At 43.4% G+C, this 16,240-nt stretch overlaps 2 protein-coding genes across 4 annotated transcripts; both read right to left on the bottom strand.

Moving 5' to 3' along the window:
* Nucleotides 1-2,199: 2,199 nt before the first annotated feature.
* LOC106584080 (calcium homeostasis modulator protein 5) lies at nt 2,200-4,706 on the bottom strand. The gene is made up of 2 exons (XM_014168922.3): nt 3,942-4,706; nt 2,200-3,664 (listed from the first exon to the last, which is right to left on the bottom strand). The coding sequence occupies exons 1-2, from the start codon at nt 4,482-4,484 to the stop codon at nt 3,320-3,322; spliced, it is 888 nt and encodes a 295-aa protein (XP_014024397.2). The 5' UTR covers nt 4,485-4,706; the 3' UTR covers nt 2,200-3,319.
* A 159-nt stretch (nt 4,707-4,865) lies between these two features.
* LOC106584073 (calcium homeostasis modulator protein 6) lies at nt 4,866-11,705 on the bottom strand. 3 transcript variants are annotated; one of them, XM_045704878.2, is made up of 3 exons: nt 9,666-11,705; nt 8,299-8,666; nt 4,866-4,999 (listed from the first exon to the last, which is right to left on the bottom strand). In XM_045704878.2, the coding sequence occupies exons 1-3, from the start codon at nt 10,206-10,208 to the stop codon at nt 4,981-4,983; spliced, it is 930 nt and encodes a 309-aa protein (XP_045560834.1). In that variant the 5' UTR covers nt 10,209-11,705; the 3' UTR covers nt 4,866-4,980. The 3 variants fall into 3 exon arrangements, with proteins under 3 accessions (XP_045560834.1, XP_014024394.2, XP_014024392.2); XM_014168919.3 differs by lacking the exon at nt 4,866-4,999 and having other exon boundaries at nt 6,195-8,666; nt 9,666-9,902; nt 10,232-11,644; XM_014168917.3 differs by lacking the exon at nt 4,866-4,999 and having other exon boundaries at nt 6,195-8,666; nt 9,666-11,700.
* Nucleotides 11,706-16,240: the final 4,535 nt, after the last annotated feature.

Genomic DNA, 16,240 nt, shown 5'->3' with positions numbered 1-16,240 from the left:
ACCTTGTTGCAAACAGGATATTTGTATTCTGTAAAGGCTTCCTTCTTTTCACTCTGTTAATTAGGTTAGTATTGTGGAGTAACTACAATGTTGTTTATCCTTCCTGAGTTTTCTCCTATCACAGCCTTTTAACTCTGTAACTGTTCTAAAGTCACCATGGTGAAATCCCTGAGCGGTTTCCTTCCTCTCTGGCAACTGAGTTAGGAAGGACACCTGTATATTTGTATTAACTGGGTGTATTTACACCATCCACAGTGTAATTAATAACTTCACCATGCTCAAAGGGATATTCAATGTCTGCTTCTTTTTTTCCTATCTACAGTTGAAGTCAGAAGTTTACATACACTTAGGTTGGAGTCATTAAAACTCGTTTTTCAACCACGCCACAAATTTCTTGTTAACAAACTACAGTTTTGGCAAGTCGGTTAGGACATCTACTTTGTGCATGACACAAGTAATTTGTCCAACAATTGTTTACAGACAGATTATTTAACTTATAATTCACTGTATCACAATTCCAGTGGGTCAGAAGTTTACATACACTGAGTTAACTGTGCCTTTAAACAGCTTGGAAAATTCCAGAAAAAGATGTCATGGCTTTAGAAGCTTCTGATAGGCTAATTGACAACATTTGAGTCAATTGGAGGTGTACCTGTGGATGTATTTCAAGGCCTACCTTCAAACTCAGTGCCTCTTTTCTTGACATCATGGGAAAATCTAAACAAATCAGCCAAGACATCAGAAAAGAAATTGGAGACCTCCAAAAGTCTGGTTCATCCTTGGGAGCAATTTCCAAACGCCTGAAGGTACCACGTTCATCTGTACAAACAATAGTATGCAAGTATAAACACAATGGGATCACTCAGCCGTCATACCACTCAGGAAGGAGATGCGTTCTGTCCGATATTGACATAACCTGAAAGGCCGCTCAGCAAGGAAGAAGCCACTACTCCAAGACCGCCATAAAAAAGCCAGACTACGGTTTGCAACTGCACATGGGGACAAAGATCGTACTATTTGGAGAAATGTCCTCTGGTTTGATGAAACAATAATAGAACTGTTTGGCCAGAATGACCATCGTTATGTTTCGAGGAAAAAGGGGGAGGCTTGCAAGCCGAAGAACACCGTCCCAACCATGAAGCACGGGGGCGGCAGCATCATGTTGTGGGGGTGCTTTGCTGCAGGAGGGATTGGTGCACTTCACAAAATAGATGGCAACATGAGGGAGGAAAATGATGCGGATATATTGAAGTAACATCTCAAAACGTCAGTCAGGAAGTTAAAGCTTGGCCACAAATGGGTCTTAAAAATAGACAATGACCCCAAGAATACTTCCAAAAAATGACAAATATCCCTTTGAGCATGGTGAAGTTGTTAATTACACTTTGTATGGTGTATAAATACACCCAGTCACCGTGGCTGTGATAGGAAAAAACTGAGGATGTATCAACAACATTGTATTTACTCCACAATACTAGCCTAATTGACAGAGTAAAAAGAAGGACGCCTCTACAGAATATAAATATTCCAAACATGCATCCTGTCTGCAACAAGGCACTAACATAATACTGCAAAAAAATGTGGCAAAGCAATTCACTTTGTCCTGAATACAAAGTATTATCTTTGGGGAAAATTCAATACAACACATTACTGAGTACCACTCTCCATATTGCCCATATTGCATCATGTTATGGTTATGCTTGTAAACATTAAGGACTGGGGAGTTTTCAGGATAAAAACTAAACGGAATGGAGTTAAGCACAGGCAAAATCCTAGAAGAAAACCTGGTTCAGTCTGCTTTCCACCAGACACTGGCAGATTAATTCACCTTTCAGCAAGACAATAACCTAAAACACAAGGCCAAATCTACACTTGCTTACCAAGAAGACAGTGAATGTTCCTGAGTGGCCAAGTTACAGTTTTGACCTAAATCTACTTCAAAATCTATGGCAAGATCTGAAAATCATTGTCTAGCAATGATCAACAACCAGCTTGAAGAATTTTGAAAATAATGGGCAAATGATGCACAATCCAGGTGTGGAAATCTTGCTGCCAATGGTGCTTCTACAAAGTCTTGACTCAGGGGTGTGAATGCTTATGTACATTTGAATATTTCTACATTACATTTTCAATACATTTGCAAAAATGTATAAAAACATGTCATTATGGGGTATTGTGTGTAGACAGGTGAGAAAAAAATCAATTTAACATGTTTTATTCAGGTTTTAACACAACAAAATGTGGAACAAGTCAAGGGGTATGAATACTTTCTGAAGGCACTGTAACTACACCTATATGGCTGCATTCTCCCCTTAGTCAAACATGGTGGAATGTGGACAGTTTTTACACACAAACTCACCACCCTAAAATGGTTTAATCAGGCATAATGCAACATGTCCAATAATGTTCTATGTACAGGTTAATTTAGTGCTTACACATTACATGGTTTTACAGATGTTAGAAAGAAGAAGAAAAAAAAACAGGGGCCACTAAATCTTTTGTAGAATCCAGTGAGAATATCCCGTATGTCATACATGATTTATTACCTCTTAATTTGTGAGTTACTGACTACTATTGACATTAATAACTGAACAGGAAGTCAGTAATGGCAGACCGAAATGTATTGCTTGGACAAGACTAGTTATCTCCAAATTACCATACAACATAAAGTGAGCTGCTTCACGTGTACTGTCATAGAAAGACACTTGAAGGTTGTGCAAAAGCTGTCATAATTCTATGAACATTGAGTTGTGTAAACATTTCAAGCAAATTGCATGTTACAACTCTGTCATGCGTGTAGCGTTCATAGTGTGGTGCAATATTACATACAGAATCCCTATTAAAACTATACAATTACAATAGCTCTCCTACCATTATCTACCAGTAAAATGAATGAAATGCCTCAAAGGCATGTCAAAGAGAGGTAGAGGAGACTTTTTCAAATCAGCAGACAAGAAGCCCTGCTGTTTTACCACTTCTGCAATGGCTGCATTCTTTGGTAATCACTGCTGTGTCACTGGTAATAACTTTCTCAACGGTGTTCTGTGTAGATGTCAGTGCTTTGGGGGAAATGCAGGCAGCAACGCCTCTCCTCAGTCTGTGAGTTAAATCTATAGTATATACTGCATTTTTAAAGGTAAAACAAATAGGATACGCTATAATTCATACACTGTCAGTAGAAAAAGTGTAAAACAATGTCCCAATGTAGTGTTGGTGAAATAAATCTGCATTCTTCTCTGGATATGTATTTATGTGCCATTATCCACCCCTCTCTCAGCTCATCTCTGTGTCGTGGTCCAGCTCCATGACTGGTCTTTTTTCAGGCCAGTAGTCTCGGGTCATCACGCTCCACATACCTCTGCAGGGTGCTGTAGTACTGCTCACTCTTGGAGAAGGTGTAGAGGGCTGAGATCTCTTCCCAGGCCTTGTGGTTGGGGAATGGGAATATTTCCGGGTCACGGTTCTCAAAAAAGCTCTTCAGGTTCCTCTCGGCCAGCTTGGATGCGTACTCCATAGCGAATGTGTCGAACTGCTCCTTCTCCTTTTCTACGTAGCGCTTCCAGAAGGTGAGCTGCAGGTAGCTCACCTTCGAGCGGCAGTTGGTGTAGCAGGTCCCGAGGAGCCCTAGAACGGCTGAAATGATGATGACACACCAGCCCAGTATCTAGGGATGTACAGACAGGAACCAAAACTCACGCTCACATAAAATGAATAAAGAATGCCAACAGTTTTTTAAATAATAATAATAATTGTTTATAATAAACTTCAATAGTGTTGCTTACAGTCAACTGAATTACAGATAGTAAAGTATATCAATGAATCACACCTTCATTTTGGTCTGACTCGTACCAGCATTTGCAGCTGTAAAATATGACATAGAAAAATATGACATTCCACCATACAAAAGTCACAAACAGGGTCTGATTGCTGCTTGCACTCACCTGTGACTGAGCCCGGAACATAAGCAACAGTTCCATGTTTAAGTCACTGGGCAGCTTGGACTTGCTGCAGGGCACACGGGCCAGCTCCTCCCGGCACATCAAAGTCCTGTTCTTACAGAACATATCCAGCACCAGGTTATCATCCAGCCCGCTGACGGCACACTCGTAGAAGGTCCCGTTCAACAGTGCCACACACAGCCACATGATAGGGGCCACACAGGCACCGGTGAAGATGTTGACAAACACCTTGAGGCAGGTGAAACAGTTGCCCCCGGGGCATAGCTTCACGGGGTTGAGGCAACAGCCAGTGTAGAGGCGCCACAGCCTGCTGCTGAAGAAAAGACCCAGCACCAGCAGAACCAGGCCTGGGCCCAGCAGGAAGGTCAGGCCGTATGCAAAGTTCTGGTCGTGGTTGCAGGGGCACTGGAAGGAGACCATGGAGAAGATCCGCTCTCCCCCGATGGTCAGGAGGGCCATGAAGCTGTAGCCAATGGTGGCCTTCTGGTTCATGAAAAAGCGCAGGACGGTCTGGAAGTTATCCATGGTGTCGACAAGGAGTTTTCACGCACGTTTAGCAAAAACCAAAATAACGCAGAGAATGGAGAATAGAAGAGGAAAAATAAGGCAGTGAAATAGTTTTGACGCAAAGGGTTGCGTCTCCAACACTCACTCCACTTCCTGTGTTGTCTGAGCCGAAGACTAACACAAACACACTGAAGCTCTTCTGAGCCTATTTCTGCCCCTCCCTTTCCCTCCCTCCTGTTCTTTCTCTTTCAATCTTCCTCTCCACCAACTCCTCCCTCTTTTCCTCACTTTATCTCTCTTTCCTACCCTTGTCCGAACTCTTAATCCAATGAGATTGCATTCTCCAACTCTCAAACCCCACCCTGATTCTTCCTTCTAAATTTCCTTCTCTTCCACTCCCTCCTCCTTTCCTATGCGTAGGTAATAAAACAAAAGTGACTAAACCGGCTGAGATCCTGCAGATCTGGTTTTTTACTTCAGGCCGTGCAGCTGCCGTTGTCCTCTCAGAGTGATGTCATATGACAAGCAGCAGTCTGTCAAAAAAACAAAAACTTCACTTTAACCAGATTCATTTTGATAGTTATTTGAGCAGTTCAGCACAGTGATTTCAGCACCGTGATTTATTATCTGTATTAAATGCACATACCGCTTGACCCAGATTCAACATTACACAGTATATGAAATCACTCTTTGCTCTCTCTCGCCCTCTTTTTCCCTTTCATGCACAAAGCGCGCACACACGACGCAACGTGGTATTTCGGCACTAAAGCTGCAGTGCATTCATAAGCAGTTGCAAAAATGTTAATACTGAGCTATGCAAGCTCACGTTGATGCATATCATGCATACCCCAAAAAATATAACACAGAGCACAACAGTTTTATAGACAATCATATAGCTAGCTAGACATTACATTAGACTTGCATAAGACCTACTATTGTTTCAGAAAAAGGAGAAATGGGCAGATCAAACATGTGTTCTGAGTTAGTGGTTGGTAAAGAGAAGGGTTTCCTCTCCCACTTCCTATAGAAGCCTGTGATGAGTTTCTACGCTCTACAGTTCCCACCCTAAAAGGCCTCTGAGTGCTATAAGGGCACAAGGCGAGACCCAAATGCAGACACATGCAAATGATAGAGCTCCGATTTTTATTATAACAAAGGGTGTAGGCAAAGGCACGTCGGGGACAGTCGAGAGTTCATAAACCAGGTCAGAGTCCAAACTGTACCAGACAATAGGCAGTCTCGAGGTCAGGCCAGGCAGGGGTCAGAAACCAGATCTGAGTCCAAAACAGTACAAGGGGATAGGCAGGCTGGTAGTCAGAACAGGCAGAGAGGTCAGGCAGGCGGGTTCGGAGTCAGGACAGGCAAGGGTCGTAACCAGGAGGACTAGAAACAAACAGAGACTGGGGAAAAAAATAGGCGCAAGGAAAACCGCTGGTTGACTTGACAAACAAGACGAACTGGCACAGAGAGACAGGAAACACAGGGATAAATACACCGGGGATACTAAGCGACACCTGGAGGGGGTGGAGACAATCACAAGGATAGGTGAACCAGATCAGGGTGTGACAAGTGCATTGATTTCTCCCACCGTGAAGCTTTTAACAGGGCTGTACTGGCCACATTAGGCACATCAGGTACCTAATGTAGTACATCAAAACACATCTTGTTACAAAATTTTAAAAATACCCTAAAGACCAATGTAAACTCAGCAAAAACAGAATTGTCCTCTCACTGTCAACTGCGTTTATTTTCAGAAAACTTAACGTGTAAATATTTGTACGAACATAACAACAGAGACATAAACTGAACAAGTTCCACAGACATGTGCCTAACAGAAACGGAATAATATGTCCTCCTCATAGACTGCACCAGATTTGCCAGTTCTTGCTGTGAGATGTTACCCCACTCTTCCACCAAGGCATCTGCAAGTTCCCGGACCTTTCTGGGGGGAATGGCCCTAGTCCTCACCCTCTGATCCAAAAGGTCCTAGATGTGCTCAATGGGATTGAGATCCGGGCTCTTCGCTGGCCATGGCAGAACACTGACATTCCTGTCTTGCAGGAAATCACGCACAGAATGAGCAGTGAGGGAGGAGGATGTCTTCCCTGTAACGCACAGCGTTGAGATTGCCTGCAATGACAACAAGCTCAGTCCGATGATGCTGTGACACACCGCCCCAGACCATGATGGACCCTCCACCTCCAAATCGATCCCGCTCTAGAGTACAGGCCTCAGTGTAACGCTCATTCCTTCGACGATAAACTCTAATCCGACCATCACGCCTGGTGAGACAAAACCATGACTCGTCAGTGAAGAGCACTTTTTGCCAGTCCTGTCTGGTCCAGCGACAGTGGGTTTGTGCCCATAGGTGACGTTGTTGCCGGTGATGTCTGGTGAGGACCTGCCTTACAACAGGCCTACAAGCCCTCAGTCCAGCCTCTCTCAGCCTATTGTGGACAGTCTGAGCAACAATGGAGAGATTGTGCGTTCCTGGTGTAACTCGGGCAGTTGTTGTTGCCATCCTGTACCTGTCCCGCAGGTGTGATGTTCGGATGTACCGATCCTGAGGCACAGGACCCACTTCCAAACCCCCCCCCCCAAAAAAAAACCAAAAGGAACCACTTCCTGAATGAGAGTGCAGTGACAGTGTGGCAATAACATAGTGTGTTTGTTCCCTTTTGAAGTCAAGTTTTACTATCCCCTTTTGGACCAAATTCACTGCATTATCCTCATACTTAAAGTGAATACTTGTGCTTTAACTTTCTTTCAAGCTCCTCCACTTATCCAACAACAGCTCCCATGGCCTCACACCATAAGACTTCTGATACCAATGCAGCACATTTGGGGTGATATTGGGCCACAAAACTGTGAACCACTATACATTTTTTGGAGAAAAGTATTTTGAATATTTTGAAAATACAAAATACCATTCTCTGAAGTATCTTGTAACAAATAAAAATGTATATAATACACAAAAGTAATTGAAATCTGTATGTCAAATACATGTAGCAGAAATACTGCCGAACTCTGACTAGTACTACCTAAGCTTTACACAGAGATACGAATCTAACAATTACGCTAAGTTTACATTCAATTCAGAGCTGATGTTCATCGCAGTTCACTTGTGGCAATGGTCTTTCTACAGTGCAATAATATAAATAACAATAACGCATAAATACTTTGGAGACCAAGCTTGTAAGGTCAAACTGAATATTATTGTGGGTTACCATCATAAAGATGCTACATGTACACTGGTAACAGGCTTTTATTGAAAGTATTTTGCACTTAGCTCCTTACTTAATAGAACCAGACCATGCGTTTCCTGTTTAATGCCACAGACCACCTGTATGTAGGCCAAGTCTGAGGAGCATAAAAATACTAAACAGAAAAGTAAAAGGGAAAGAAAGTATGATCAACTATTTCAAACAAAAAAAGAATCCCTTCTGAGCATAGAATTTTAAATAAAAAGCTGCAAGCAGCGCTGGTGATACAGCGAGTGAACTTTCAAGTAACAATATAAAATTGGGAAGTATTGTCATTCAAGCAAAGACCTGAGAGTGGTTAATCAGATGTGGTTGGTCTTTCTACTGAAAAATCCCCTGATGCACAGCGATAATGATGATGATGACGAAGAGTATAATGCTGACAACAATCCTCTATAATGAGTCATAACTTTGATGCTAAAAGTAATACGGATGGTTACCGATAGTGCCATGTTAGTGATGCTGTCACTGCTGTTCCTATGATCATATGCATGCCCATTCACAGCATCATCTTGCCCTCATCCACAAAGGCGAGCACAGATGGATTAGCAGTGTCTGGACCGTCTGACCTGACAGATGACATCCTGTGGTCCCTGGCCTCTGCAGGGTCATGGCACTTCTCCACGTACTTGTGCAGGATGCTGTAGTATTGGTCTCTGGTGCTGAACCTGTAGAGGGACGAGATCTTCTCCCAGGCCTGGTTAGGTGGGGTCGTGACAGGCTCTGGAGGCATCTGCTGGAAGAAGCTCTTCAGATTCCTCTCTGCAAGCTTTTCAGCATGATCTGCCATGTAGCTTTCCAGCAGGTCACTCTCCCACTGGGCATAGACCCTCCAGAACTTCAGCTGCAGGTAGCTGACTGGGGAGTTACACCGGGCAACGCAGATCAGCAGGAGGTTGAAGACCATGATGGAGGCGATCAGTAGCCAACCCAGGACCTGAAATCAAAACACAATATTCAACTATTCTGCTTAACCCCTTACCTGGAATGTCTGAGTTAATGTCACAGTTATAATTGCCCACATACAGTATACTGCTCAAACTCAAACCATATCTATAAATATAGCAGGATAATGTATTTGGGAAGCATACTGTATAAGGTACGGTAGAATCATTTCAGAGGAGTGTGTTGGTCAGCAATTCATCCATCACCTCTACATTTTTTTGCAGCAGCGGTGGCAAAGTTAGCATAGGGGGAGGGCGTAGTAGTGGGTGTGGCCAATGGTGAGATCTCCGACCATACATTTTAGAGGCCCTCCTCTTGGCCGCAGAGAAACAATTTTTCTGTTTTAAAGCTAATTTCTTGCAATTCTACACATTTTGTCATGGGGCTTGTGTCGTGTTCTTATGCTATCGGAGTGACTCAAACATTCTATCAAAATCAATGGGGGCTCCATGATCTTTTCTACATACTTTATATCTGCTTTACGCCTTTTAAATTTACACTGAAAACATTTGACCATGCCTGCCACTGCTAAATTAATATAGGGGGAACACTGAGAAGTTTTGTACATTAATGAGAACAAGTCATACAGAAACTGAGTCAGACTGAAGAAGAACTGCTATTTTATAACAATGGAAGTAGCCTATGCTTTGGGGCACTTTTGCTTTGGGGCATTTTAATGTTGGAATTTCCAAATGAAATGTGATGCAACAAATGCCTTCAAAGCAACAATGTGTACTTCATAATGTCAGAGGCTCAGTTTAAAATATATTACAACTCCCTTAGCTGGCAGAACACATCCAGGGGTGTTAATTACTGTTAGCAGAAATGTGACAACTGTCAGTCTAATCACCTACACTCCAACAGGCCGTCGACAAAAACAAAGATAGCCCATTAAAACATATTGAAATGTGTAAAATAGGGACAAGAAGATATGATAAAAAATGATAATTCAAACCATAACTTGGTTCTATTAGTGTGAATAATATCTCACCTGCGACTCAGCGCGGATGGTTGCCAGCACATCATTGCTGTCAGATTGTGGCACGTGGGTGGCTCTCCCACAGGGGAATTTATAAAGTTCATCCTGGCACTGCGGACTCTTCCCATCGCAAAGGTGGTTTGTGAAAACCGTTACATTGATACCAGTCATGGCGCATTCAAAGTAATTGCCATTGAGCAAAGCGACTGCAATCCAACTCACAGGTGCAACTAGTGCTGTCGTGGTGATCTGAAAGAAGACCACCCCACAGGCGCAAAAATATTTAAAATGACAACATTTGGATTTGCGTAAACACAAACCTGTAAACAATTTCCATGTTTTATTGCTCATGATGTAACCTAACACCAACAATGCCAGAGCAGGCACTAAGAGAAACACCATGCCGTAGGAAAAGTTCCAGTTACTGCAAGGACATCTGAACATCACTGACGAAAATATCTGTTCCCCGCCTGCAGTTAACAACGCAACTAAACCAAACCCGAGACTAGTCTGCTGTTTCTGAACAATTTTAAGAACAGTTTTGAACATATCCATCTTTCCAGACGCACAGGACTCACAGGCACTTCTGCTGATAGCAAGTCATGGGAAGCATATAAAGTTCCCCTGTCCTCTCTGGCGCTCCTCCAACTCAGGGTGTGACTCACTTCACTAGGCTACAGTTTATTTATGGACGATACTGTTGCATCCTAAGATGCTGGGTTCTTTTACTGAAGACTCCGAAGCGTACTTATAATAAACGGAATAGATTTATTTAATGTTCTCCTTAACACATTACAGTCGACTACTCTCTACAGCGTCTTCAGCCCAACTCTCCAATGCATCCTTGAACTTTTACCACCCTTGCATCTCCTAATCCAAATACTTCAATGCAAGAACGGAAACCCCATTATCATTTGTTAATTCAAATAACTCAACCCCTGCATACAAATCCCATTGACTATTTGCAACCATTTTACATCTAAACTCATTAAACTATCAAAATAAAGAAAGTCGCACACTCCATGTGTCATCTACCAGCAATTTAATGGGTATTTACCAACGTTTCGGCATCACTGTGCCTTCCTCTAAACTCATTTACACATTTCTCAATACACCACACTTCTCCCCGGAAATTGTCACTTCCTCTGAAAACAACCTTGATGAACATCATGGGTTTCTAAAACAGTTTTTCACTTATCAACTCATATACAACCTGTTTACAGATCTAATCGGTCCGGGGGCCTTCTTACCCTTTTTGGCCTCTCGACGCTCTGGGCCCTCAGGTTCATGGCCTGGCACAATCTGTGTCTCTGTATGTGTGCCTGTGTCTCTGTATGTCACAGTCGTAGTTCCCAAGTACCAATCAGAAACGTTCCACTCTGGCACAATCAGGTCTTCTCTTTCTTTATGTTGCATCATCATTTGATCCACATGCATCTTTAGTCTGCACTAAGTAGGTTACAGGACCAAGTACCCTTTTCACAACCCCTTGGTACCCATTTCTCTCTCCTCCCAAGTAATCTCGGACAAGCACTGTTCGTTCCAACTGAAGAAAACGAAGACGCTTGCCCACCCCCTTGTCCTGTATCTTAGACTGCATGTCAGCTGAAAAACTGGGTTTAACAAGTGATAACCTTGTTCTAACCTGTCATTTTAGGAACAACTCTGCTGGAGTTTTCCCAGTTGTGGCATGTGACGTATTCCTGTAGGCAAACAGAAAGTTGTCCACACTATGCTGTACAGACCGTCCTGATGACTTGTCCTTCTCTAGAGTCTGTTTTAGATTCTGTACAAGTCGCTCTGGCCGCCATCTGAAGCTGCATGATACAGAGCCGACTGGATGTGTTTCACCACATTCAACTGGAAGAATGTCTCCATCTCTTTTGAAACCAGATGTGGCCCATTGTCTGAAACACAATCCTCAACTTACCCGTAGGCTGAGAACATTCCCCGGAGTGTCTCTACCGTGGCTGTAGCTGAAGTATTACTCATACACTTTACTTCTGGCCAGCGTGAGTATGCATCCGTAACTACTAAGAACTAGGTGCTTTCCCTTTTGACAAAATATATATGGATGCGCTGCCAGGGCCCCTCTCAGGCCATTTCCAAGAATGCACTGGGGCAAGGTTCTGCATATGTCTATTAGACTGACACACCTGGCATCTCCTTACCATGTCTTCTATGTCTGAGTCTAACCTGAGCCACCAAAAGTGGCTCCTTGCAAGAGCTTTCATTTTGAGCATGCCCCAGTGGTTTTCATGTAGCTCCTTCAGTAGGTCCCTCTGTAGAGTAGCCAGCACCACCGCTCTCATACCCCATAACCCACAATCACTTTCTACAGTGAGCTCATCCCTTCTCACCCAATAATGGTTAGGCCACCCTGTAAGTGTGAAGTGCTTCACTTTTGCCAAACCCTTGTCCTTGGTAGTTTCCCTGGCTATGTCCTTAGCTAAAATGGAAAGTACATCTGAAAATGACAGTTGATAGTTTGGATTGGTCTTATGACCATATTGGTAGTCATGGAACTTCATTACCCCAAATATGATCCCTAAGGCCTTCTTCTCTATTTGGGCACACTTCAACTCTGTCTTAGTGAGTGTCGTGAAGCATATGCAATAGGCCTCTCACTACCGTCAGGCATTGTGTGTGAGATGACAGCACCTACCCCATATGGTGAGGCATCACAAGCCAATATTACTGGCATATGTGGGTCGTAGTGCACTAATACTGGGGAGGAAGACAGCTGCTTCTTTGTTCTTTCAAATGCCTGCTGACATTGTTCTGACCACACCCAAGGTCTATCTTTCTGTAAGAGCTCTGTCATAGGTTTGATGAGAGTAGAGAGATTCTCCATGAACTTGCCATAGTGGGTAAGTATGCTCTGAGCTTTGTCACGTTAGTTGGCACTAGGGATGAAACAGTTACCGGTTTCACGATAAACCCCAGAAAAATTCCCGATGATTAGTACTACCGTTTCAAAAGTTAATTATCATTAAAACCGTGCTTGATTACCACGGTTTGAAAAACTCACGGGAAATACTGTCCAGCATCAACCAAAGTTAGCAACAGTCTGACGCAGGCGCAGCATGCAAGGTGGGTTTGTTTTGTGTGAAAACATGGCGTAAGGCAGTGACAGCGCTCAGGAGGTTTTTCAGCCTTCTAAGAGGACCAAATCTGAATTGTGGACGTATTTTGGGTTTTACAAGAGTGCTGAGGGAAACTTAATCGAAAATGGTCACCCTGTCTGCAGAACATGCAAAAACTAAAGAAATAATTTTAAAAAATCGCTGCGAAAGGTGGCAACACTTCAAATCTCTTGAGTCATCTTCTCCTATAGTGACCACCACCCACTACTTTATAGCGAATGCAAGGTAAGTACATGATGTGGGAACTTCGGAAATGGGGGAAAACGTCATGGTTTGACTGTCTAACTTGCTAATAGCTTGTCAGTACTGTAAACCGAAGCTTTCAGTATTACCTACTCTTGTAAAAACGCTACACGTTGTTCTGATGCTGTATGCGTCGTGTGTCTGCAGACTCTATTTGCCCACGTTATGTAGTTTAGTCACCCAACCAACATATTTTGTTCATTTAAAATCCGTCAGTCGTTGACTTGGTTGCAAAAGTGTTCCAACAGGAGAAACACTATAGACTTCTATACAAGACTCCTATATTTATGACAATTGTTGGGCTCATTGCAATTACTATCACTGTCTTCTTAAGAATCAAATCAAATCAAATGTATTTATATAGCCCTTCGTACATCAGCTGATATCTCAAAGTGCTGTACAGAAACCCAGCCTAAAACCCCAAACAGCAAGCAATGCATGTGAAAGAAGCACGGTGGCTAGGAAAAACTCCCTAGGAAAAACTCCCTAGAAAGGCCAAAAACCTAGGAAGAAACCTAGAGAGGAACCAGGCTATGAGGGGTGGCCAGTCCTCTTCTGGCTGTGCCGGGTGGATGTTATAACAGAACATGGTCAAGATGTTAAAATGTTCATAAATGACCAGCATGGTCAAATAATAATAATCATAGTAGTTGTCGAGGGTGCAACAAGCACGTCCGGTGAACAGGTCAGGGTTCCATAGCCGCAGGCAGAACAGTTGAAACTGGAGCAGCAGCACGGCCAGGTGGACTGGGAACAGCAAGGAGTCATCATGCCAGGTAGTCCTGAGGCATGGTCCTAGGGTTCAGGTCCTCCGAGAAAAAGAAAGAAAGAGAGAAAGAGAGAATTAGAGAGAGCATATTTAAATTCACACAGGACACCGGATAAGACAAGAGAAATACTCCAGATGTAACAGACTGACCCTAGCCCTCCGACACATAAACTACTGCAGCATAAATACTGGAGGCTGAGACAGGAGGGATCAGAAGACACTGTGGCCCCATCCGATGATACCCCCGGACAGGGCCAAACAGGCAGGATATAACCCCACCCACTTTGCCAAAGCACAGCCCCCACACCACTAGAGGGATGTCTCCAACCAACAACTTACCGTCCTAAGACAAGGCCGAGTATAGCCCACAAAGATCTCCGCCACGGCACAACCCAAGGGGGGGTTTTCCAACCCAGACAGGAAGACCACGTCAGTGACTCAACCCACTCAAGTGACGCACCCCTCCCATGGACGGCATGGAAGAACACCAGTAAGCCAGTGACTCAGCCCCTGTAATAGGGTTAGAGGCAGAGAATCCCAGTGGAGAGAGAGGGAACCGGCAAGGCAGAGACAGCAAGGGCGGTTCGTTGCTCCAGCCTTTCCGTTCACCTTCACACTCCTGGGCCAGACTATACTTAATCATATAGGACCTACTGAAGAGATAAGTCTTAGTAAAGACTTAAAAGTTGAGACTGAGTCTGCGTCTCTCACATGGGTAGGCAGACCATTCCATGAAAATGGAGCTCTATAGGAGAAAGCCCTACCTCCAGCCGTTTGCTTAGAAATTCTAGGGACAATTAGGAGGCCTGCGTCTTGTGACCGTAGCGTACGTGTAGGTATGTACGGCAGGACCAAATCGGAAAGATAGGTAGGAGCAAGCCCATGTAATGCTTTGTAGGTTAGCAGTAAAACCTTGAAATCAGCCCTTGCCTTAACAGGAAGCCAGTGTAGGGAGGCTAACACTGGAGTAATATGATCACATTTTTGGTTCTAGTCAGGATTCTAGCAGCCGTATTTAGCACTAACTGAAGTTTGTTTAGTGCTTTATCCGGGTAGCCGGAAAGTAGAGCATTGCAGTAGTCCAGCCTAGAAGTAACAAAAGCATGGATTAATTTTTCTGCATCATTTTTAGACAGAAAGTTTCTGATTTTTGCAATGTTACGTAGATGGAAAAAAGCTGTCCTTGAAACAGTCTTGATATGTAGACTCATTTGTATTTATGTAAATTGTGCATGGGGTCATTGCATATACTCAAATGCAACACAGAAGATTGTATGTGTGTGTGTGTGTGTGTGTGTGTGTGTGTGTGTGTGTGTGTGTGTGTGTGTGTGTGTGTGTGTGTGTGTGTGTGTGTGTGTGTGTGTGTGTGTGTGTGTGTGTGTGTGTGTGTGAGTGAGTAATAATAATGTAACAACACTAATAATAATAATAATAATAATAATACATTTGCTATTCCCTTGTTTACAGAGTGGGTGTGCAGCAGGCAAACCCAGCAACGCTACTGGTCCCTCCTCATCTACAGTTGTCACACAGACACTCGAGCAAGCATTTAAAAGGCAGGCTGCTTATGCACCCACATCAACAAATGCTCAAGATTTCACTGCAGCCCTTTCATATTACATTGCAAATTTCAAATTGTTGAGAGGCCTGGCTTTCTGAGGCTGATGAAAGTTGCCGTGACTCACTACAATGTGCTATCACAAACATTATTTTCCAAGACTAAAATCCCAAACCTGTACAACCAGGTTAAAGCTGATGTTGGAAAAAGTTTGGCTCAAGGCACATGGTTTACTGCAACTACTGACCTCTGGACCAGTAAAAGTGGGGGTGGACAACCCTACATCAGCTTCACTATCCATTACCTCACCCCAAACTGGCAACTGGAATCAAACGGCCTGGAAACACAGTTCTTCCCAGAAGATCACTCAGCTCACAACATCAGAGAGTTTTTTGAGAATATGCTGGAAGAGTGGGGGATCAACAAGAAAGACCTGGTCTGCAAAACCACAGACAACGCAACAAACATGATCAAGGCTTTTGAAGAGTTCCCAGATCTGTGGCTTAGGTGCTTTGGCCATAATTTGATGATCGTACGCTATCCATTTATGTTTTTTGTATGCTATTTTAATATATGAGAATTAACCAATGATATCAGGCCACACCCGGCCATGATTACAGACACCAGTGTGTCTTTTGACACTATATAAATGAGTCATGCCGCAGTGTTTGTCATTATACCCTGATGAAGACAGCTTGTCTATCGAAACGTTGGACAAAAATATTTTTGCATTTGAGGTCCTAGAGTGTGCGGCTCTAAGTTGGCCATAATTTGAACCTGGTCATCTCAAAGGTTCTGAAAATTCAGAGAGTTGACACAGCAGTCAAGGTCTGCTGTCATCTGGTCCAAGGCTTCTCACGGAGCTGGAAGA

This window comes from Salmo salar, chromosome 02 (genome assembly GCF_965601325.2).
Source record: "Salmo salar chromosome 02, fSalSal1, whole genome shotgun sequence".
Lineage (NCBI taxonomy): Eukaryota > Metazoa > Chordata > Actinopteri > Salmoniformes > Salmonidae > Salmo > Salmo salar.
This window is presented reverse-complemented; position numbering and strand designations above follow the sequence as displayed.

What these genes read in the sequence shown, in the direction of transcription:
- LOC106584080 (XM_014168922.3), bottom strand. Translation starts at nt 4,484, where the DNA reads ATGGATAACTTCCAGACCGTCCTGCGCTTTTTCATGAACCAGAAGGCC. An exon ending in TGTTCCGGGCTCAGTCACAG is followed by an intron (nt 3,665 to 3,941) that starts GTGAGTGCAAGC and finishes GTACATCCCTAG; the next exon opens with ATACTGGGCTGGTGTGTCAT.
- LOC106584073 (XM_014168917.3), bottom strand. Translation starts at nt 10,208, where the DNA reads ATGGATATGTTCAAAACTGTTCTTAAAATTGTTCAGAAACAGCAGACT. An exon ending in CCATCCGCGCTGAGTCGCAG is followed by an intron (nt 8,667 to 9,665) that starts GTGAGATATTAT and finishes TTTTGATTTCAG; the next exon opens with GTCCTGGGTTGGCTACTGAT.